Source organism: Pygocentrus nattereri, chromosome 13 (genome assembly GCF_015220715.1).
Source record: "Pygocentrus nattereri isolate fPygNat1 chromosome 13, fPygNat1.pri, whole genome shotgun sequence".
In the NCBI taxonomy this organism is placed as follows: domain Eukaryota; kingdom Metazoa; phylum Chordata; class Actinopteri; order Characiformes; family Serrasalmidae; genus Pygocentrus; species Pygocentrus nattereri.
In genome coordinates this window covers 23,844,088-23,867,597 of record NC_051223.1, presented here as the reverse complement: position 1 = coordinate 23,867,597, position 23,510 = coordinate 23,844,088, and the positions used below count along the sequence as shown (strand labels likewise).

At 39.1% G+C, this 23,510-nt stretch overlaps 1 protein-coding gene across 2 annotated transcripts in view; it reads right to left on the bottom strand.

The window, feature by feature from the left end:
• Positions 1 to 23,510, bottom strand: part of ankfn1 (ankyrin repeat and fibronectin type III domain containing 1) — a 91,298-nt gene that overhangs the window by 35,001 nt on the left and 32,787 nt on the right. For both annotated transcript variants that reach the window (XM_017724344.2, XM_017724345.2), the window contains exons 6-9: positions 23,467 to 23,504; positions 5,115 to 5,243; positions 3,321 to 3,513; positions 2,304 to 2,514 (exon numbers count right to left, since the gene is read on the bottom strand). In XM_017724344.2, the coding sequence (XP_017579833.1) occupies positions 2,304 to 2,514; positions 3,321 to 3,513; positions 5,115 to 5,243; positions 23,467 to 23,504 (571 nt within the window). The remainder of the gene's footprint in view (positions 1 to 2,303; positions 2,515 to 3,320; positions 3,514 to 5,114; positions 5,244 to 23,466; positions 23,505 to 23,510) is intronic.

The window sequence follows — 23,510 nt, the reverse complement described above, 5'->3', positions numbered from 1 at the left end:
AACGAGTTTAGGGGTGGTGGGGTAGAAAATGAACGTACTCGGTGGCAGGCTGGAACACACAGGACTGTGTTGTGCCGTATAGATTTGTCATGGTAAAATGAATGCAGCCTGGCCAGTCCTCCTCATAGACTGTGAATACCACTGCATGTTCTTTCAGAGCCTTAGTCATAGACCATGACAGCAAAATAAACAAATAAATACATGGCTGAAGAAACCCTCTTTCACTGGGGCTGTTCTGCTTGGCTCAAACCCCTGGAGACGAGAGCTCTCCAGGAGAAATGATAAAGTAAGTGTTGTCGTCTCTGAAAAAAGCGGGCAATAAAACTAGTCGGCCCTACTTGGGGGTCCACGTGCAGTGGAAAAGGCACCAATATTAGCAGTCTAGAAGGTGCAATTTCCTGTGCTCTGAAGATTGACATCTGGCCACTATGTGTGGTTAATTGAACAAACTATAAATTAATGGGCCAGTCTGCCGATAGTGCCCTGTCATACACAGTTGGCATTGTGGGGACATGGGGATTGCCCTAAATATAGACATTATGGGGACCTAGCCCTGCCCATAAACAAGCTTTAACCTCAACCTAAGGCTGGACCTCCAAGCTGTCAGGCGTCTGGCTGATTGATTTACTTGGCACTTCTGGCCTGACATAAATATAATGCAGAAAGCACAGGAGGGGAAAATACGGCAATGTTTATTTTCTGTTTGTTTACAAGGATCGGATTGTGTCGTAGTGAAATGTTTTGAAATTTAACTGCAGCCTGGGTACAATAAATCACTTAGTATAATTGCTGTGCGTTACATGCATCATTGGAAAAGTTAAACCATTAAACGACAAACCTTGTTAAGATTTCTTCTAGGGGATGCCATGCGATGTCCCCCCCTTGTCGCCCTAACTGCCAGACTGCAGTACAGTGTTCTCTGTTTGCTCTCAGACAACATTTGGCTTTTTCATGCTCACACTGATTCAAGCACTCAGTTCTTGTGGGGCTTTTTTCTCTGCTGTGGCGTAGGAGGTAAGAAACACCTGTTCCACTGTTGCAGAGCTGAATATGCTATTGATTAGTTCAAGGGCAAATGAGTGCAGAATAGGACTTTATGCTATCTGTACATTATATTCTGCTTACTGCTCTTAGGCTTCAACAGACACACTGAACTTCATAACTCCAAACACTATTCATATCTCATATATATTTACAAACACTTACAATGAAGCATGGTATAGCAAAGCCAGATTAAATCACTCTTTTCACGACATGAGCAAAAAGATCTAAGCTGGATTCATATGCTTTCCTCCAACCTTGTCCTTTTGAATGACGTCTCTTTACTCCCTGATCCATGTCTTACAACATGAAATTATTCTTAACACATTTACAAAAGTAATTTTTTGCAGGGGTTACTATATTTTTACAGTACAGGTAGATTTCCAAGCTTTTAACTGTTTATGGTGTATACCATTAATATGAGATCAGGGACTAAACAGCACAAACTGATAATGTTCCAGAATTAACCAACTCCTCCAGTCAGAATGGAAAACTAATAAAAGGTTATTTAGAAAAAAAAGTGTCTCAGCTTGCATTTAACTAAATTGTTATGACAGTTGTCATTTTATGTTTTTGACAGAACTACGAGTGCTTATGACAGCCATCATGGAAAGGTTTACTTATTTCTGCACTCTACTGCTTACTGCACAATCCTCTAAAGCAAAGTGTCAAAAAAACATCACACTGCCTCCCTCTGTGTATCCCAGTTTTCACTGCAAACAACTTGTCAAATTAGTGAGGGTCTGCTTTTGGTCTCGACAGTAAAAACCAGACATGTGACATAAGAAAAATCTTCTGATGATGATGAATTACTGCAATACAGTTTCAATCTCTGAATGTTCCACACATACCAAAACTAAAAGCATGGATACACGAGGTCTTTTTTATCCAATACAGCACTTTTGCACTTTTCAAAGTGTAATTTCATTATTGTGTCATAAAAATAGTCAACAACAATTCAAATGTCCACAACAGTCAAAAACACATTCAGTTAGCAATTACAGAAAATAGCACTGTATCCTTTAGCAGTATATCAAGCTGTAGCTGTAACTGCTTAAAATGCTGCAAGGCCATTAAAAACAACTGGACCATCTGTGTGAAAAACCTCTAATACTGTAGAAGCCATATTTGAGTTCAACTGGAAAAAAAAATCAAATGGATCCATCTGTAAAGCAAGCCAAGCATTTGATGACTGTGATCATAACACTGGTTCATATGAAACCTGCACTACTTTCACATGTCAGGCAGGCAGGACTACTCACAATGTGGGCTCTCCTTGGCCCCTGCTTTGAGCAGCAGCTTGGCGATGGGTACATTGTTGGTCATGATGGAGATGTCGAGAGGAGTCAAGCCCTCGCTGTTGGGTGTGTTGAGATCCAGCTCATCAGCTGTGTACTGGAACAGCAGGATCTGCACAGCGTCCAGGTCCTGCTGCTCCACCGCCTCGAAGAGAGCCTCGCTGCTTTGCACATTCTGAACAGAGAAAAGGAAAGCAAGGTCACCATGGTTGATGTTCTAAATACCAACTTCATATGGGCTCTTATATAGCTCTTTATATAAGGGCCCTCTAACGTGAATTAACGTACACTAAAAAGGGCATCCAGTGGATGTTATTGCGTTACTGCAGAAAGCAGCAAAAACCTTTGCTTTAATAGGTAAGTGAACTGTTTTCCTATTAAATGTCTGAAAATACCATTTCTAGATTATTCCTAAAGCAGACAAATAATCAGTGACATTTGTAGAAGGACCAAAGGACCATAGCGAAGCTATGACAGACATGAGGTCATAGTGGTATGAGCTGAAATGTCACTTCAGCAAACAGCAAAAACAATAAGGTCAAATAAATAGATTCCAAGCTATATAAATGTAAATGACTAATAGAGACAGGCCTCTTATGACTACAATGTGCATTCTGAAGGGCACCATCACAAATAATATGGCACCATCACAAGCATTTAGATAGAAGGTATGTTAAACTAGACCCAGATGTATCGTACATTTCTGAGCATGAATTGTTGCAGACCAATTGTAATACTTAGAAGACCACTACAAGATCCAGTACAAACTTCTACTCTGTTGAGGTAGAGCAGAAGTATATACTGAGTTAATCCTGGCCTGAGTTAATCCTAGGAAGAGATTTGGCCTGGGCTCCCAAGAAGATATAGGATTCACCAAGAAGACATAGTCAGTTTTCTGATTAGAGCAACAAAAAACAACATTGTGGAACCAGAAAATTCAAACTAGTATAACTGTTTTTTTCTCTCTCTTTGGTCACTCACCGAGGCTTTGCGAATGCGATCTGAGCGGCCAAAGAAATAGGCATCCTCAAAAGAGGAGTGGCTGCCCTTGAATTTTTCTGAGAGGTTACGGTAGAGCCGTTTGGCTGCACTTGGAGAGGCGGGACCAGCCCCCTTCTTACTGTGGGTCAGCTGGAGGTTCTGCATCTGCTGGGTCATACTAACGGAGAAGGTCCTGAGGGAGGGAGAGGAGAGAGAGAACACAGCACACTACAGTAAGAGAAGAATGTCTTGTCTGCTGCACTGTCTCCACGCACAAATGAATTCAAAGCATGCATCCCGGTTAGTACATTTTCTGCCTTTTCTGACTAATTTCTGAGTCATTAGCGCCTGTCTGACAGATGGACAAAGTAAAGTGATTAATGTAAAAGAAAGAGCCGCTTCAATATGCCTTTTGCCTTTGAGGATTGTGAACTACTTCACACATTTTTAACATCTGACAATGTTTTTGTGCATGACAGAAAAAAATCACTTGTACATTCAGCTTTTATGTCATCACAATTTTTCTCATTCTTATTCATGATGTATAGCAACCTTTTAGATGTACTGCTACTGATTGTCATGCTTGTTCCTTGATTCACAACATAATCATATTACACAATATTCTTGCTAAATATGATTGGAATGACATAGTCAATCAACTGTATTTGTGTTAAAAGGACATCATACAGTAGATCAATGTCAAAAAGGATAAGGCTAAACAAACCACGCTATCCAGACTCTTTTAATATGACTGTCAGACAGTGGCTCAATTGTCCACTTTAGTTAAAGTTCAAGGATCTTCAGAGAATTTCTCATGTAATCTCGCTTTCATAAAACCAGTCAGCTGAATACTTAGAAAAGAGAAATACTCCAGAAATAGCTCAGACCAGCTCAGATATACCAACAATTCAAAATAGCATCTTGTGGAAAAAACAGTTTCTGTTTCATACATGAAAGTCATGGCATGAATGCAAAAAAGTGTAAATACTACAGTGGCAGTGTCTCAAAGAATAGTAATGTTATTTCTTTACTCACTAAACTGTATGTTATGTAACCACCCTTGACAAACCAAAGAGTAAAGAAAATACAGCATTCAAAAAGTACAGTTTTGAAAAAACATTCACAAAACCTGCCCCATGTCATAGTTTTTAGGCAGGGATGAACCACCATGAAAAGTCATGCTCCAAACTGTCCTAAGAGATGCAGGTGTTGTAAAGCTGAAGATGATGGAAGCATGAAAACCATTTTAAAAAAGCAAGAACCAACAAAACTCATTGTTGTATAAATAAGGAAAATCCAAAGATTCAGAAGAAGAGCAAGTGATTGCACCTGAAGTGTCCTCAGCTGTCATTTACATTTTCACTTCAGAACTATGGAATGATGGGGATAGGCATGATATTTCTTATCTCAGGGGTCTATAATCCATTCAGACATGACATGACAGCCATGCCCTGTTTTTCATTGCTTGTGCCAGGTTTTCTACACAAACACCCACACAGCCCTAATAATATACACTCCACGGTGAAGGAGCACAGCCCTCTGACACCAGCAGATAATTTAGCGTATTCCTTGAGAGTTCCTCTCTCATCTCTGTACCCTTGGAGCTTGGGTTTTCTGCCTACAATGAATTTACAAGAATCAAAACCACAAGCCTGAGGAACAGGGGATGAGTAGCACGTTTGAGGGAAAGGGTGCAGAGTGACAGTGCTGCTCTCACCTGTGCTAGATAAGGTCAGTCAATTAGACGTGCTGTAGGAGGATGGAGAGGGTGGGAGGAGGCTGAGGGTCACTCACCTGTCAAGGCTCAGGGAGCTCCCTGAAGCACCACTGAAGAACAGAAGTGGTCTGAAGTCCTTGATCAGCGCTGCATCACTCTGCCTTTGGTTGAGTCTCTGAGCCAACCGGGAGATCTTGCTCTCAGGTCTGAATGAAAGAGCCAAGAGAAAGCCCAGGTCAGTTCCTTGGAGAGACTGAGTAGTGGAAAAGCAAATTATACTTAGAATTTAAGGAGATGCTATGGATTCTGAAGCCCAGAACAGGCACCCTTGCTCTGGAAAGACAACCCAGGAGCACCTGGTGATCACCAGAGCACTCCTATTCATGCGCATCTCGCCAGAGCGCTGGCTAGCTAATGCGCAGAGAAAAGGGGAGCGGAGGGGGAGGGAGAGTGAGTGAAAACGAGAGCGAGGGAGAGAGCGAGAGAGAGAGCGAGAGAGAAAGAGAAAAGGAGGGAGGGGAAGAGAGGGGCATTCTGTCAGCACTAGGATGAGCAGCAGAGAGACAACAAAAGCACACAAGCATTTAAAGCAAGGTCCCACTGAGCATGCTCACAGCAGTGGTGATAGTGAAGGGGGGGGAGAGAGGAGGACCTGTTGTTCCTCCTCTATCATCACTACTGTTCTCCACAACATTGCTTATCTGCAGAAACAGGCATCTAATCCTTCAGCACTACAATTAGCACCATGTCAATGAGATACCAGAGTGGTCCATGGGTCATCATCGCCTAATCCACACAGCATATGCTGATATACACATGCTGCTAGTTTTCCAGTACATGGCGTGCACAGGGACTGAAGAGCCAGTCTGATGAGCACTCAATGTTCTCTAAGAGATGAATGTCGCCTCAGGTGTACTCACAATGGATACTAATCAGTGATTTGCATTTATGCACCAAAAACTACATGCAAATGCTTTTCTAATTCAAATGAACCATATGTTCATGGTCTAAATAATCCAATGGTTTAGCTGGAGAAGCTTTCAGTGCTCATTGTGCAAAAAAAACAGCATGTTTCTTCCATGAAGAGCATAAATTTTGGAAAGCTCAATCACTTCATGTAATGCTTTTAATACATTACTAACCAAGTGGCCAAAGTGGCCTAGTGCCAGACCGTGTACTTAGTGCTCCTGTGCACAAGGCATGGACTAATTTTTATTGTTTCCACTGACCATTGGAAAATTACAGCCCCATTAACTTTCAGATGATGTTCTCAGTAGTACAAAGTACTAAATGCTTAATATCTAATGTGATTTCAGAGTAGAACAAAAAGAAAAATAACAAAACCTAAGCATGTATTACAGTGGGTGGACTTCATGTCGTGACTTGGCGTCAAAACAGGCCTCTGGAGAGAATGCTAAATTACACTAATTTTTCCTCATTATCACAGCACTCAGTGGCATATTATGGCATGTTCTAATTTCTCAAACAGCACTGCTATCCAATTCACATGCAATGCAACCATGTGAAAGTGACAATCATTAATGATAGTTGTACTGAGTAGTTGTAGATCATTTTCCCATGTTTATAGTATGCAGACCTATTAGAGTCATCACAATCATAATATTGGTTGAAAAAAAAGTTACAATTAGATATTTTGCCCAAATTGTTCAGCCCAACCCTTAACCCCAGCCCTGATTCTCTTCCAGAAGTTGAAAAATGAATTATTTAATTTATGGCTACTTAATGGCCATTTTGAGTGGACTTGAAAGAAATGGCAGGTGGTCTCTGACTTTTACACAGTACTGTAGAAATCACAGGCTTTATATCAGCAGTCGCCAGGGATACTCAACACTAGATGCACAGTGGGTACCAATTTTCACATCTTTACATTCAAGAGAATGAAGAAAGAGACTTTTTTTACACAGTGATACAAGAAAAAAAAATCAACTTATAACACTATATGTACAGAAAAGACTTAAACCTTTATGTGATGTAGCAAAGAACACAATTTATGAAACATCAAGAAAAATAATTCTGTGACTGAGGACCGTAATTGACTTGGTTCATGTTTTAAATCACTGAATAATCTAAATACAACTACTGTTTTACGTTTGTATGTGAAAAGTAAGACTAGAACTGTTTCACAGAACAACTTAAATAAGAGTAATAACAATTCTTTTCAATTAAGCTTTTTTTAAATTGTGCTTTCAAAACAGCCTTATCCCTCAATGTCCTATGTAAACTGTTGACTTCCACAAACAATAAAATTAATTTCACTCAGTGGATACTGAGCATCAAATACGCTCAAAAATCCCTTATCATATCTTCTTATATTGATGCACAATAAGGACAACAAGTGATAAATATCTCTGAGACACAAATATAAAGTTATACCGTCACAGAACGTCACAGGGATGAGCTCATCAAATATAGCACCCACAGTACATCTGCTGGAACACTGGTGCGCAGTGAAAAGGGAGGGCCTTGATGGCTAGAAGGAACAGCCTACCTACTCAGATACAATTCTGAAAGTCTTCAAGAATATTGTCCATGAAAGAAGAACAAAGGGGTTTCCATAGCTGCAGCTTAAAAGCAGAGCTCTCCTCATCTTGCATGTGAATACTCGTAAGACACAAGGCTAATGAGCTGTGACACTAATGATACTGCAAGAAGACCATATCACCCAGGCCATTCATAGATCTTCTATAAAGTGAATATGTTTGGCAGGCAACTAAAAAGGCAAAAATCTGTCTTAAAATAGGTAATTCACAGCACAAACCCATTACACTCTTAAAACAGACATGTTAAAAAAAAACAACAATACGTGTTAAATTAGAAAACCATGCTAAAACAGGCATTCAATTTATTCATTCATCATATAAGCAGCTCACCCTCCTCAGTCGGAGAAGCCTATCCCAGCGTTCATTGAGCAAAAGGCAGAAAACACCCTGAACAGGTTGCCAGTCCATCACAGGGCAGATACTCAGATACACAGATACACATTCACACACACACCTACCTAGTGGCAATTTAGCACCTCCAATAAGCCTGTTTGCATGGCAAGAATATGCACACTCCACACAGAAAGGACAGTGATTTCCCAGCGCTGTGAGGCGACAGCGCTACCCACTGTGCCAATACGCATCCCGCATTCAGCTTAATAAAATGAACACATCAATTTTCAGAATGTGGTAAAACTACAAATGTCACTTGGTAAGTCTTGTCCATGGTGGATTTCACTACTACAATGTTTGAATAGGATAAATGTTCTCTTTAGTCTAAGTACGGTGCAATATCACTTATATTCCTCAAGTTTAACAGGCTGAGGCAAAGAAGAATAAAAATACCCATGTCAGTGGGCCTTTCAACTAAAGATGGTTTTTTCACCATTTTCTCCTTTGCAATCAAACTGACAGCTAATAACTTGAGTGAGCGAAAGAGAGAGAGAAAATCTGAGGAAGCAGCAATCAGTTGAGCTCAAGCACAGCGACACCAGGTTGTGAAAGCCTATATAGTCATAAGAGAGAAATAATTCAGTAAAGATAAAAAAAAATCCAGTAGTTCATTACGGTCTTTATGCAATACATGTGCTTACTCCATGCAGAGCTAATTCTAAAATTTTTACTTACAGCATTTTAATAACCCCACACCAGTTTGGATTAGATTTCTTCTCCAGTGATTAGTCACACTCTGCACCACAAAACCTCATTATTGAAGCTAATACTGACAAGGCACAGATGGTTAAACATTTTAACTTGCACTTTATTAAAGCTGAATTGATTAACAGCATGATGAATGTCAGTACAGTAAGTGGTCTGGTATCTGATGTTGATAAATATGCTGGGACTTTGTGCTCATACATTAGCTGAATCAGTAATTTCAAAGACGGTTTTAATGCTGGTCAGGTCCACTGAAGGCAGTAAAACATCTGGACCAGATTGGTTAGAGCTCTTTTTTATTAAAATATGGTACTGAATTCACTGCAGATTTCTTGATATCATTTTTATGTATTGTTTCAGATGAGCAATGTAGCTAAACTCTGGAAAGAAGCTTATGTCTTCTCTTGACTTTATTAAAAAGATTAATGAATACCAACTTGATTGTTTCTGAATTACACATATGGGCCAATATTCTGGTATCTGCTACTCCTGAAGCTGCTGAAGCAAACATTGCTGAAACACAAGGACTGATCTGAAAGCCCCCCTCACATGCATACTCTACACACACACACACACACACACACACACACACACACACACACACACACACACACACACACACACACACCTCTTTTGATGCTCTACTTGCATCTGGAAAACTGCTGCTAAAACTGTGTTTACACTGTTTACTCAAGTGTGCTGTGTCGGTGCTGTACTGTCCTGCTTGTTTAAAATGTCTAATGTCTGTTTAATTTATTGTATTTATTGCATTGTTTCTAGCTTCATTTTCTGTTTGCACACTATGTCTGCACCTTTGCACTTTATACTTTTTGTTCCTTGTTGCACCGTGTTGTTCCCGGAGGAATGTCATTTCACTCCACTGTGTACTTGTATATAGATGGAATGACAATAAAAGCCTCTTGACAATATATTAAATCCTGAACAAGCTTCTGTCAGGATTAAGACCTAACTAATCTAAATCTACACAGCATGATCCTACTACTATTAACAAAGCAGTGAATGATAGATGCCAAAATACTATCAAAATATATCAAAAACATCATAATGTCATACGAAATTACTACTGAGACTACATCATATTTAAGTTGATGATTTATTTCTCTTTTTCTAAGTTTATCATCTGGTGTTCCACAGGGATTTATACTTGATCCCATTCACTTCTTGTTTTCAAATAAATTCTCAGACATGGTGTTGCCAATGGAAATATTCATCTGTTAGCCAATAACACCGTTGTGAAAGGTTATAAAAACTTTTTGGGTCTGCCATAAATATGCATATTGATACAAAAATGCTAAAATGGTGTAATCAAATCTTTGTGAATGTGAATATTTTGCTAAGATATAGACAATTGTCTTCTAGGCATTTTACATATGGTTTGTAACTGAGGTCCTTTTTGAACACTTTTACTGAAATAACGATGAGCATTCTTGTTAAAGTCTCTCTTGTAAAAGAGGACTTCTAATCTCAATAAGACTACTTGGTAAGGGACATGTTAATTAAAGGAAAAAGCTGTAGGTAATGTGTGCACATTGCAAAGCTACACATTTACTAATGAATTCAACCTTAAATTTTACAGCTGGCTTCTAGATAGTTCTTGATCCGTCAAGAGCCAGATATACAGCAAGCCTGCAGAAGGGAAGTTGATATGAGTCACTGTGTCCAATCAGGAGTCGGCAAATCAAGTCACGACAGTGTAAAAAAGCAGCTCTCTGCTCACAGCAGGCTTTTGTGTTCGTCTCTTCTCTTCCGCTCAAGGCTAAAACACTCCATTTGCATGGTAGGTGCAACACAAAGCATATAAACAGCCTTGAGATACACATCGCATCACTAGTGAATATGCTGACAACCTATTAGCAGAAGAAACCACCAAAATACATATTAAAATATTTACTTTTAGACAACACTGTCAACCACAAAATACTGAGAACGTGGAAGATTCTAAGAAAAGGAACATGATTATTTATGGAAATGGCACAGGCAGCAGCTGGGTTTACAGCAGACTACATGCTGAAGAGCTTCAAATCAAACAAACACAATTTTGTACAAACACAGTGCCTACTAACACCCTCACCTGTGAACTGTCCAATGGTCTTTTCATCAACAGAACACACACCAGCAGAAAACTTCAGATATTTGCTGTTCTCCCCTGAATGTGAACAGTACGTTATAGTACTATAATACTACAAAGATCTGTAGATAGATAATTGCCCAATAGGTATAAGGTGATGCCAGCATTTCAGAGTATCTGAAAGGCATATACACAGCACTGAATTACTGGGTTTACCCTTGATAACTCTGGTCCTCACTTACTAGGCTTTAGTGAATCATGCCTTAGAGTGTGAAAGTCAAGTGTCATGTGAAGCTTATGTAAATATTATAGAAGCCTTTACATAAGCCCCCTTAACTGGAGAGTTACCTCTATATGTGGGCTGGGCTGATTTCTGTGTCCTGAGTCAGCCTCATATTAACAAGGTAAATGTTCTGTGCTCAATTCACATGTACAGGCTACATGAAAGAATAAATCATTGCTATAAAATCATTATCTAAAATATTTATTAACTGTTATCAATTGATAAAAATATGAATTTTGGAATAGTGAACATTTTTTTCTTTACACTGCCAGTGTAGAGATATAGATCCAAATCTCATGGAAGGATCATCAAATCTTCACATGTACAACACTCTATGAGATTTAAATGAGGAATTAACCTGTACAGGTAAGAATGCTGTTCCTGGCTTTGTTGCTGCAGCAACGCAGGTACTGATAGTAAAGTATAAGAAAGGTTGCTACTGCATGGACAATAGAAAAATATTTATAATAGAAAAGGAGATTTCGAAACAATATTCCCTACCTATACTCTTCTTTACTGTGATCTTTATTGTGAAAGTCAAAACACACATGAATAGGAACATCACACATCAGCTTGGTTTTATTGTTATTATAAGTAAGCAAATCAATAAAAAACCTCTTACTGATCTGAATTGTGCTCAGAATGTGTGTGCAGATCCAGAAACCACAATGCATCCAACAATAACACAGCATCATGCTTTTATATAGTGATAGAAAACACCAAAAGCTTCAATCTCACAATTTCACATTCTAAGAGCTTTTTTACTTCCCTTTCAAAAAACAATTTCTTTGCTACAAAGATTTAGTTACCATTTTGGAGATATCAGGTTTTGTTGTAACAATATATACAGTATCTCACAAAAGTGAGACCCCTCACATTTCTGCAAATATTTTATTATATATTTTCATGGGACAACAGCATAGAAATTAAGCTTGGATATAACTTCAAGTAGTCAGCGTACAGCTTGTATAGCAGTATAGACTTACTGTCCTCTGAAAATACCACATACAGCCATTCATGTCTAAATAGCTAGCAACACAACTGAGTACACCTCACAGTGAACATGTCCAAATTGTGCTCATAGTGTCAATATTTTGTGTGACCACCATCGTTATCTAGCACTTCCTTAACCCTCTTGGGCATGGAATTCATCAGAGCTGCACAGGTTGCTACTGGAATTCTCTTCCACTTCCATGATGATATCATGGAGCCGGTGGATGTTAGACACCTTGCGTTCCTCCTCCACAGGTGCTCAATTGGGTTTAGGTCTTGAAACATATTTGGCCAGTCCATCATCTTTACCTTCAGCAAGGCAGTTGTCATCTTGGAGGTGTATTTGGGGTCATTATCGAGTTGGAAAACTGCCATGCGGTGCAGTTTCCAAAGGGAGGGGATCATGCTCTGCTTCAGAATGTCACAGTACATGTTGGAATTCATGTTTCCCTCAATGAACCACAGCTCCCCAGTGCCGGAAGCACTCATATAGCCCCAGACCATGATGCTACCAGCACCATGCTTGACTGTAGGCAAGAGACAGTTGTCTTGGTACTCCTCACCAGGGAGCCACCACAAATGCTGGACACCATCTGAGCCAAACAAATTTATCTTGGTCTCATCAGACCACAGGACATGGTTCCAGTAATCCATATTCTTGGACTGCTTGTCTTCAGAAAACTGCTTCCAGGCTTTCTTGTGCGTCAGCTTCAGAAGAGGCTTCCTTCTGGGATGACGGCTATGCAGACTGAGTTGATGCATTGCGTGGTGTATGGTCTGAGAACTGACAGGCTGACCTCCCACGTCTCCAACCTCTGCTGGCAGCATTCATGCGTCTATTTTTTGAACCTCTGGATATGACGCTGAACACGTGGACTCAACTTCTTTGGTTGACCCTGGCGAGGCCTGTCCTGAGTGAAACCTGTCCTGGAAAACTGCTGTATGACCTTGGCCACCATGTTATAGCTCAGTTTCAACTCTATTTCTCTATATAGTTCTTTGCTGTGAGGTGCCATGTGAGTATCCAGTGGCCAATATGAGCAACTTGTACCCAAAACACCAAATGTAACAGCCCTGCTCCTCATTCACACCTGGAACCTTGTAACTGTAACGAGTCACATGACACCAGGGAGGGACAACAACACAGCTGGGCACAATTTGGACATGTTCACTGTGAGATTTACTCAATTGTGTTGTCAGCTATTTAGACATTAATGGCTGTGTGTTGAGTTATTTTCAGATGAAAGTAAGTCTATATTGCTATACAAGCTGTACACTGACTACTTAAAATTATATCCAAGTTTCATTTATATAGTGTTGTCCCATGAAATAATATAATATTTGCAAACATGTAAGGTGTACTCACTTTTGTTAGATATTGTATGTTTAAATACAAGAATACTGAATATCTAATATTTTAAATTCAAATTAACAACTGGGTTTGTATAATTTAAGCAGTCCTCTCAGTACTGTCCTCAAGCCTCCAGATCTAATAATGGAAGACTGTTTAATGTTTCAATTTCTCCTTTGATGGTAAGAGCTGTTTTTGATATAACCCTATGCTATATTAAGGTAATTGCAGAGTTGGGTTTTGATTCCAGATTTGTTAATCATTACCCTCTTTTCTACTGCACAGCCACATGACTCTCAGGGCCGTACTGAGCCATATAGTGATAGAAAACACAGTAAAACACAGAAAGCTCCAATTCCACATGCTGATATAATTTCCTATGAACAACATATAATGACACATTGTAACTACTCTGAGGGCAGGTTTTAATTAGATAGAGCCTTTCACCATGATAAATGATTCTTTCTTAGCTTTGTGAAATCAAGCACTTGAGATAGTATTCAATTATAAAGTTTTCTAAGTTGTGTACATGCTGATTGTGGCACACACTCCAATACAAACTCAAGAGACTAGTTATGGTTTCTTTTCTTCTGTTGCTAAATCAGATTCAGGAAATACTGCAAGAAACAACACAAAATAATGGCTGACTGTGAACAGCCTACCTTCAACATACACACACACACGCACACACACACATACACGTACACACACACACACCCACACACACCCACACACACACACACTATAAAACATATTTTATTCTGGCTGTTACTCCAAGTCTCTCTGTGTTTTTTGAGCATCAGGTGCTTTTTGAGCATCAATTACTGAAACTGTGCCATACCAGCAGGGTACAACTAAAAGCACCATGGAACAATTCTATTTTTTTGTATAACTGTCACTTCAACGTCAGACATTTGAATTTGTGCTCTTAGACCTCTGTCTCCATTCTCTAACCAGGTGTGTTCAAAGCATCAGTTCAGTGGAACTGGGCCTTTACTGCATTGGGAGGTTCACATTAGCTTCTTCCAAAAGATTACAGATCCAAACACTACAAAACAGGCTTAATTTTGGCTTCCTGTCCCCCTAACACCAGTCACTCAGCTTCCTTAGAGTGGAGTCATTATTACCTAAACTTGTGTCAATAAAGCTTTTGTTAGTCAAAACCAAACCTGTTCTGTGAACAGAGCTGGTAGCATGCTTGCTACTACTAACCAGCTAACCTCTCCTGGTTAATAGCACACCTAGAAATCATTGACTGAAAGCTTTGACAGTTATGGAATGGTGGATTTAAACCCATGCACTGCTTTCATTTATTTGGTGTCTCTGTTTAATTGTTTAAATTAATCCTTGTTGCAACGCACCCTAAGCTTATCCCTATTTGTTGGATGGTTTAAAGAGGTGATTCATCCTTCTTCACCCTACTCATATGGTGTTCTATATGGTTTATCCAAAAGAGTGCAACAAAAGGGAAACCATTTCAAAGTAGGCCTGATAACATTTACTGACATGGCATGGCATGGCAGGCAAATGCTTTCCTTTGTTTTTACACTTTTTTCATGCCACATGTGACAGTGCTGCTCTTCTCAGCGTTATAAACCAACCACATCATAAGACAAGGTCATACTGGTATTTACTTCAATACCAGTACACCACCTACACCTGCAGGACACACAAGTGTCACTTCAGTGCACCGGCTCTGCTACATAGCAGCTTGCTGTGTCACAACTGTACTATTATATTGTTAAAATGTTTGCTTTCTTTTTGACACTGATTTATAAGCATTGTGTCACACTGGACACCTGTGCATAAAATTTAATCGAAAATAGTCTAAGGACAGTAGTTTCATGCATTGTGTTCACTAACATAACATGCATAGCTGATGAATGCCCAACTACATGAGCCCTCATCGCCATAAGAGGAACAGGGAACAGTCCTACACAGACTACGAGTCATTTTTGCAGCTGAAAAACATACATGATGTGCCTTGCACCCATTTTGAAGAAAACATATACATATACAAGAACCAATATACTTGTAATCCAATAACTACAGCCTTAAGCTTTAGACTCTATGGACAGGCTTACCAGCTATGTGTTAAGATATTCCTCAGTGGCATAAAACTTTCTGCAATTAAATCAAGAAAACAATGAAATACTGGTCCTTGGTACTAAAATTCAGAGAAAAATGCTTTACGTGAAGCTAGGTTTAGTTTTGAATACCAAACCTACAGAACCTTGACATTATCTTAAACTCTGAGCTTTGTTTTATCTTGCATGTAATTGAAGTCACTAAAGTAGCTTTTATCATTTAAGAAATACTTTGGACATTCAGGCTTTTCTAACCCAGAGCACTGCAGAGAAAACTATTTATTTATTTGTTACAAGCAAAATTGATTAGTATAAAGTTCTTTTTACTGGGCTTGCTAAGAATAAACTACTACTTTTAAGGCTTTTAATGACATAGTGCCCACTTACATCAAAGAGTGCCTGTCTGCTTATGTTCCAACGTGTAATCTGTAGATACTGGCCTTCTGTTAACACCTTCCGCAAAATACAGAAAACACTGAGAGATCTTTATCAGTTATTATGCTTCTAATCTGTGGATATCAACCCCACCTTTTATTACACAGTCAAGCTCAGTGCATATTTTTAAGAAACAATTGAAAACATCTCTTTCATTTAGCATTTAACTAAAACGCTCTTTGGTATTTATCTTTTAATTAAATCTGTATTATTGTATCATTTGATTTTAAATTAATGCTTATACAACCCCAATTCCAATGAAGTTGGGACGTTGTGGAAAACATAAATAAAAACAGAATACAATGATTTGCAAATCCTTTTCAACCTATATTCACTTCAATACACTACAAAGACAAGATATTTAAATCTCAAACGGATAAACTTTATTGTTTTTTGCAAATATTCACTCATTTTGAATTTGATGCCTGCAACACGTTCCAAAGAAGTTGGGACACGGTCAACAAAAGACTGGGAAAGTTGAGGAATGCTCAAAAAACACCTGTTTGGAACATTCCACAGGTGAACAGGTTAATTGGAAACAGGTCAGTGTCATGATTGGGTATAAAGGGAGCATCCCTGAAAGGCTCAGTCGTTCACAAGCAAGGATGGGGCGAGGTTCACCACTTTGTGAAGAACTGCGTGAGCAAATAGTCCAACAGTTTAAGAACAACATTTCTCAACGTGCAATTGTAAGGAATTTAGGCATTTCATCATCTACAGTCCATAATATCAAAAGATTCAGAGAATCTGGAGAAATCTCTGCAAGTAAGCGGCAAAGCAGAAAACTAACATTGAACACCTGTGACCCTCGATCCGTCAGGCAGCACTGCATTTAAAACTGACATCATTCTGTAACGGATATTACCACATGGGCTCAGGAACACTTCAGAAAACCACTGTCAGTGAACACAGTTCGTCGCTCCATCTACAAGTGCAAGTTAAAACTCTGCCATGCAAAGTGAAAGCCAGATATCAACACCACCCAGAAACGCCGCCGGCTTCTCTGGGCCCGAGCTCATCTGAGATGGACTGACGCAAAGTGGAAAAGTGTCCTGTGGTCTGACGAGTCCACATTTAAGACTGTTTTTGGAAATCATGGACATCGTGTCCTCCGGGCCAAAGAGGAAAAGGACTGTCCAGATTTTTATCAGCGCAAAGTTCAAAAGCCAGTATCTCTGATGGTATGGGGTGTTTTAGTGCTCATGGCATGGGTAACTTCACATCTGTGAAGGCTCCATTAATGCTGAAAGGTACATACAGGTTTTGGAGCAACATATGCTGCCATCCAAGCAACGTCTTATTCAGGTACGTCCCTGTTTATTTCAGCAAGACAATGCCAAGCCACATTCTGCACGTGTTACAACAGCATGGCTTCGTAATAAAAGAGTGTGGGTACTAGACTGGCCTGCCTGCAGTCCAGACCTGTCTCCCATTGAAAATGTGTGGCACATTATGAGGCGTAAAATATGACAACTGAGACCCCGGACTGTTGAGCAACTTAAGTTATACATCAAGCAAGAATGGGAAAGAATTCCACCTACAAAGCGTCAACAGTTAGTGTCCTCAGTTCCCAAATGCTTATTGAGTGTTGTTAAAAGGAAAGGTGGTGAACACAGTGGTAAACATGCCCCTGTCCCAACTTCTTTGGAACGTGTTGCAAGTATCAAATTCAAAATGAGTCAATATTTGCAAAAAACAATAAAGTTCATCCGTTTGAACATTAAATATCTTGTCTTTGTAGTGTATTCAATTGAATAAAGGTTGAAAAGGATTTGCAGATCATTGTATTTTGTTTTTATTTATGTTTTACACAACGTCCCAACTTCATTGGAACTGGGGTTGTAGTTTCTTCTACTGCTGTTAGGCTTGTAAAGCAGTGCTGTAAAGCACTCTGAGCTGCCACCAGTATGAAAAGTGCGATATAAACTATTTATTTATTCATTCATTTATTTAATTAACATTTTTAACATTTAGATTTTGCAAAAGATGTGACTAAGTTAAGATCACTGTATATGATTCATAAGGATATGGGAAAACTAACAAACGTACATACAAAAATAAGTACTTTTTTTTGCACATGCTGATAAAGAATAATGTTTGATATACAATGGAAAACACATTTATTTCTCCAACAAAGGTGATATTAATCATAATATAGAATTATATGTCTTGTACATGAAAAACCCATTTCCAACACTGTATATACTGAAAAAAATTGAAATCTGTAGGCAGGGTCAAAACTAAACCAGATGTGATTGATGCACATGCAATCTATATTCTAAAACCGAAAAAGACAATGGTGAATAAAGGTGTTTTTCTTTTAAATTACCTTCAACACCAATCATTAATATTAAGACAACCTCAGGTAAATCAATCCATGAAAAAGGAACCAATCTGATGGCAAAGCTTATACGACCAAAATACCAACAACTGGACAGTTTAGACTTCAGGGTACGGTTTCTCTCCCACATATTCAGTCTAATATGTATTTTCTCCTTAAAGTCTTAACAGCAACCTAATTCTTCTGATTGTTTACACTTTAATTTGAAATGCTCTTTTGTACAAAACTGTTTTCAGCAAACAACTGCACCAATAAAATGTGTAAATCATAATGGCAGTCAGGTAAAGAAGAAAAGTGCTTTCTGATTCCACCATTATTCTCTGTGGTCTAAACTTAGTTTTGATCTGAATGAGTCCCTTCAGGAGCACACCTTTGTAGCGCACTGCGCTGGAATGAAAGCCAAAGAACTTGATTATGTCTTCCTGGGGTTTAAATGCAGCTTCCATTGAGTTGATCTCCATAGCAACACCACTAGTGCCATATTTCTTAAAGGCTATCATAGGCTCGTCAGGCTGCAGGCACTACTGTCTGTCACTGTGGGGGAAAAGGCTGCTTGCCTCTGCAGTGCCATTAAACCTGTATCTGAAAACAGGCTTTCACCAAAATAAACATGCACACAGGCAAAAAAAATGCTTTGCAGATGGAACAAGCAGACATGAGATGTGATCATAAAGACAAAGGTTTTGAATGGGAATGTATGAAAGCCAGCTATACTAGAATTTTAAAAATCAATATTCTGTGACCGTGTTTTCTGGCACTGGTCATAATGTAGCAGAAGTGACCAGAAAGACAAGAGATATTCCTGCTCTTGCATTCTGCTTTTATTTATCAATAACCCTTGTTACATCAAATCTGTCCTGTCAGCTTGTATCTGTCATCAGTCTACTGCATTTCCTGTTCTCGTTTTCGCAAGCGTTTGTTTTTCAGATATTGAATCAATGAAAGAACCAAAAAGATAAAATGAATCTCTTCGCATGACAATGCAAAGAGATGACAAATGAGGCTCTGCTGACATCACATTAGAAATACATTTAGGTTTATGCATTCCAGTAAGTAGCCCGTTAATGTCTGTACACAAACGTAGCTGTTTGAGCCTTTTAATCTACTCTTCTCCTTTAATCATGTGAAGTCCCAGTGTGATGTATTTAGTGTCTATAAGGAGCATGACCTATCAAAGCCAGAAATTCAGAGATTTTTATTATCTTTTCCAAATACAAGGGGGGTATACACCAAACAGGCATAACATTATGACCACCTCCTTATTTCTACACTCACTGTCCATTTTATCAGCTCCACTTACTATATAGATGCACTTTGTACTTCTACAATTACAAACTGTGGTCCATCTATTTCTCTGCATACTTTGTTAGCACCCTTTTACCCTGTTCTTCAGTGGTCAGGACCCCTATGGACCCTAACAAAGAAGGTACTGTTTGCTCAGACACAGCAGTGCTGCTTAAGTTTTTAAACACTGTGCCCACTCACAGTCCACTCTATTAGACCACCTACCTTGTCAGTCCACCTTGTAGATGTAAAATAAGAGACAATAGCTCATCTGCTGCTGCACAGTTTGTCTTGGTCATCCTCTAGTCCTTCATCAGTGGTCATAGGACGCTGCCCACAGGACACCATTGGCTGGATATTTTTGTTTGGTGGACTATTCTTAGACCAGCAATGACGGTGAGGTGTTTAAAAAGTCCAGCAGCACTGCTGTGTCCGATCCACTAAGACCAGTGCAACACACACTAACACACCACTACTACATCAGTGTTACTGCAATGCTGAGAGTGATCCATCACTGAAATAGTACCTGCTCTGTGGGGGTCCATGGGGGTCCTGACCACTGAAGAACAGGGTAAAAGGGGGCTAATAATGTATGCAGAGAAACAGCTGGACCACAGTCTGTAATTGTAGAACTACAAAGTGCACCTATATAGTAAGTGGAACTGATAAAATGGACAATGAGCATAGGTACAAGGAGATGGTCATAACTGTCACAATTGGCCCCTCCCAGTCCTGTCCATGTGCTCTGTTGTGTTTTGGTTTAGCCCATATGTTTTTGTTTTGGTTTTTAATCCAGCCCCCTCGTTTCATGACTCCACCCGATTGTCCCCACCTGTGTTTCCACCTGTGTCTTGTGAGCCGTTGTTAGCCCTCGTGTATTTAAGCCCTGTGTTTGCCTTGGTCTGTGTTGGTCTTTGTCATGTGTAATGTTTGATTTGGAAGCTTGTTCTGCTTGTACTGTTTGGATGTTGTTTGATTCTTGGTTGAGGTTCTGTGTTATTATGTCTGACCCATATTCTCTCTGTGTTGGATACATGAACCTGGACTGTCACAACTATGACCCTGGATTTGCCCATAATAAAAGTCGCTTATCTCAGCGTATGCATCCGCCTCCTTGTGATTGTAACAAAAATATTATGCCTAATCGGTGTATATAACAAATCAGCCATCTTTTTCTAGCCCTGATCGAGCCAATAATAACCTTTGATCTCAATTCTGTCCTGATTGTGCTTAGATGCTCACTCAGAAACTATTGCAGAGCATCCAACAATAAAAGCATCATTGTGTTTTTTTATACAGCGATTAAAAAATTGGTAGCACACAAAAACCTCCACTGCTGCTACATTTTACTGTGACAAACATGAACAGAAAGGCTTTGTCACCAGATTTGAATAAGATAAAGAAACACTGCCAAAGTCTCTGAATGTATGCCAGTGATGCCATGATAAGGTTAGATAACATTTAGCTCGATCTATACTGTTCATTTTTCATTTGCACAGCATATTTTGTTGTACATACTTTGGTTTTTAAGTCCATCTCCTTAATTTTCATCCTTATTTTTCAAGTAATAATTGTAATTTCTTGATTTTAAGCATATAAGCAATTGGGAAATCTTAGAAGCTTATACCAGAAAAAGACTATTCGGAATGGAATGTCTGGGACAGTACTGTCAAGAACAGTATTCAGTAGGGTTTTAGATTCTATTTGACTGTTTGGAAAAGAGTATGATAGTATATAGAGAACATATTCAATGTTATATCTTTTTTAGTCATGTTTGTTTCTTGATTTTTCAAGCAATTGGACCTTTCAAACCTCTTTTAGAAGCCTCCCCGAGAGGCAGGGCTGCCTCTTATAAAAGGGCTATTGTTTTTGAATGCATTAACAGACAGAGGGAATCACGACATACTGTATCATGCTGATTAACCTGCCAGTCTCAGTGCATTTTAAAACAAAGTCACTGCTATAAATGAGTGGCAGATAAAGATTAAAGGCTAAGGCTGGGAAAGTACTTTCATGTGGGCCACATCAGTTTAGCCCTAACACAAAGACATCCTGGTACTTGAATCTTTTCATTTGAATCTTTCCTAATATCAAAAGTATACATAAAGCTTAAAATACTTCTGTATGAAAATAAAATTCAAAGCAAAAATCATATGTACAGTGAAGAGAAACAAGTATTCAGAGACTTTCTTTTGTTATCAATTGCATATTCAGTTCATACATCACATAAATATTATATTCATAGAAATATTGTCTTTTAATTTTGTATTCACATTGCTGTGAAAAAGTAGATGCCCCCTTTCCAATTTCTTCTATTTTTGCATATTAGTTACACTTGAAAATGACAGCTGTGAGATGTCTACAATAAGAAGTAATTCACTTTTTGCAGCATTGTGGTTCTATTTCTGCCCATTCCTCTTGGCAAACCATCTTTAACTCCTCAAGGTTAGGGGGGTGCCTCTGACAGACTCTCAAAAATCCTTCATAAATTCTCAATGGGATTCAAACCAAGAGACTGGCAAGGTCATGCATGCAATTTCATCTTCTTTTTTTAGGAGTCCTGAGTTATCTTGGCTGTATGTTTGTGGTTACTGTCTTCGTGAAACGTCCATCTTCTCCCCATATTCGGTTTCTTGGCTGATGAGAATAAATTCTTCCCTAATACGTCCCAGTACATTGCTCCATTTAAGTTTCTGATGATGATGTCTAACACTCCAGTACCGTTTGCAAAGAAGCAGCCCCATATCATGATGCTCCCACTTCTGTACTTGTGAGCATGGTGTTTTTGGGACTATACATGTAATTCTTCTTTCTTTTAACTTGTCAAGCAGAATTATTTCCCAAGAGTTCTGTTTTTTTGGTATGTCTCACTGTTCTCTGTTTTACTGCTGTTCCTAATGCTTTCAGGTCATCTGGCAAATGCAAGTCACTGAGCACGTACTCTGAGGACACTGGATAAATGCAATAGACGTATATTAAACAACGAAAAACAAAGGTGTCTGAATGCTTGTTTCCCATCACTGTATGTTGTCTTGCTATTGTTTTTAGCAACAACAGTGCCTTGCACTTTCTGCCGTCTAGAACACCAAAGCTCAGTTTCCAGGAGCTCAGTGAAAGGAGATGACCAGTGCTGCCAATTAGCACCTAATCAGGCAATAAGTCTCTCTGTCTGGGTTCTGCCTCACCTAGTTGACTGTGCCACTGACTGCTAAACATGACCTCCCTGTCCATGCTATTTTAAGATAATAGCTAACAGAAGCTCATTCACAGAAAAGAATGAACCACTTGTGAACTACATTTCTGCCACCAGTCCCTTGGTGCATGTTGGTTGGATGACAATTGTTGGTTTAACCTTATTGATAAGATAAACAGAGCTATTCTCAGAGGACACCCTCTAAATGGCTCTGTTAATCAAGTTAGACATCCTGCTCAGTGCTAGACATAGTTCCACTGTGAGTGTAGTTCACTGCTTTTTTTTTAACTCGAGACACACTGGACAAAGCAGCAAAGAATATGAAAAGAATGAAAAGCACTCTATCACTGAAAGGTTGATAAGCACATTTGTTCTTTGAGGCCTGATGCTGACCACCAGAGAATACTAGAGGCAGCCTCACACAAGTAGAGTTAACAGCGCCACCCTAACAATCTGCTATTCATAATTTATTACCTACTTATGCCTTATTTTCATTCATGCAATATGCAATCACAGTTAAACACATTTTCATATGAAGTTAATCTTCCTATTATATATCATATACTGCAGTACTGAAGCATTCCCCAGAGAATGTCTGGTGGAGAGAAGTATAATATGACAGCTGATATTAACCAAACCCTTCTAATAATGGATCTTGTTCCTGCTGTTTTCCTCTGGGATTTTACAAAGCTTTGGAGAATAAAAAACACTTACTTTTTACGGGTTTCGTATCTTCCAGTCGCTCCAAGACTCTGAAA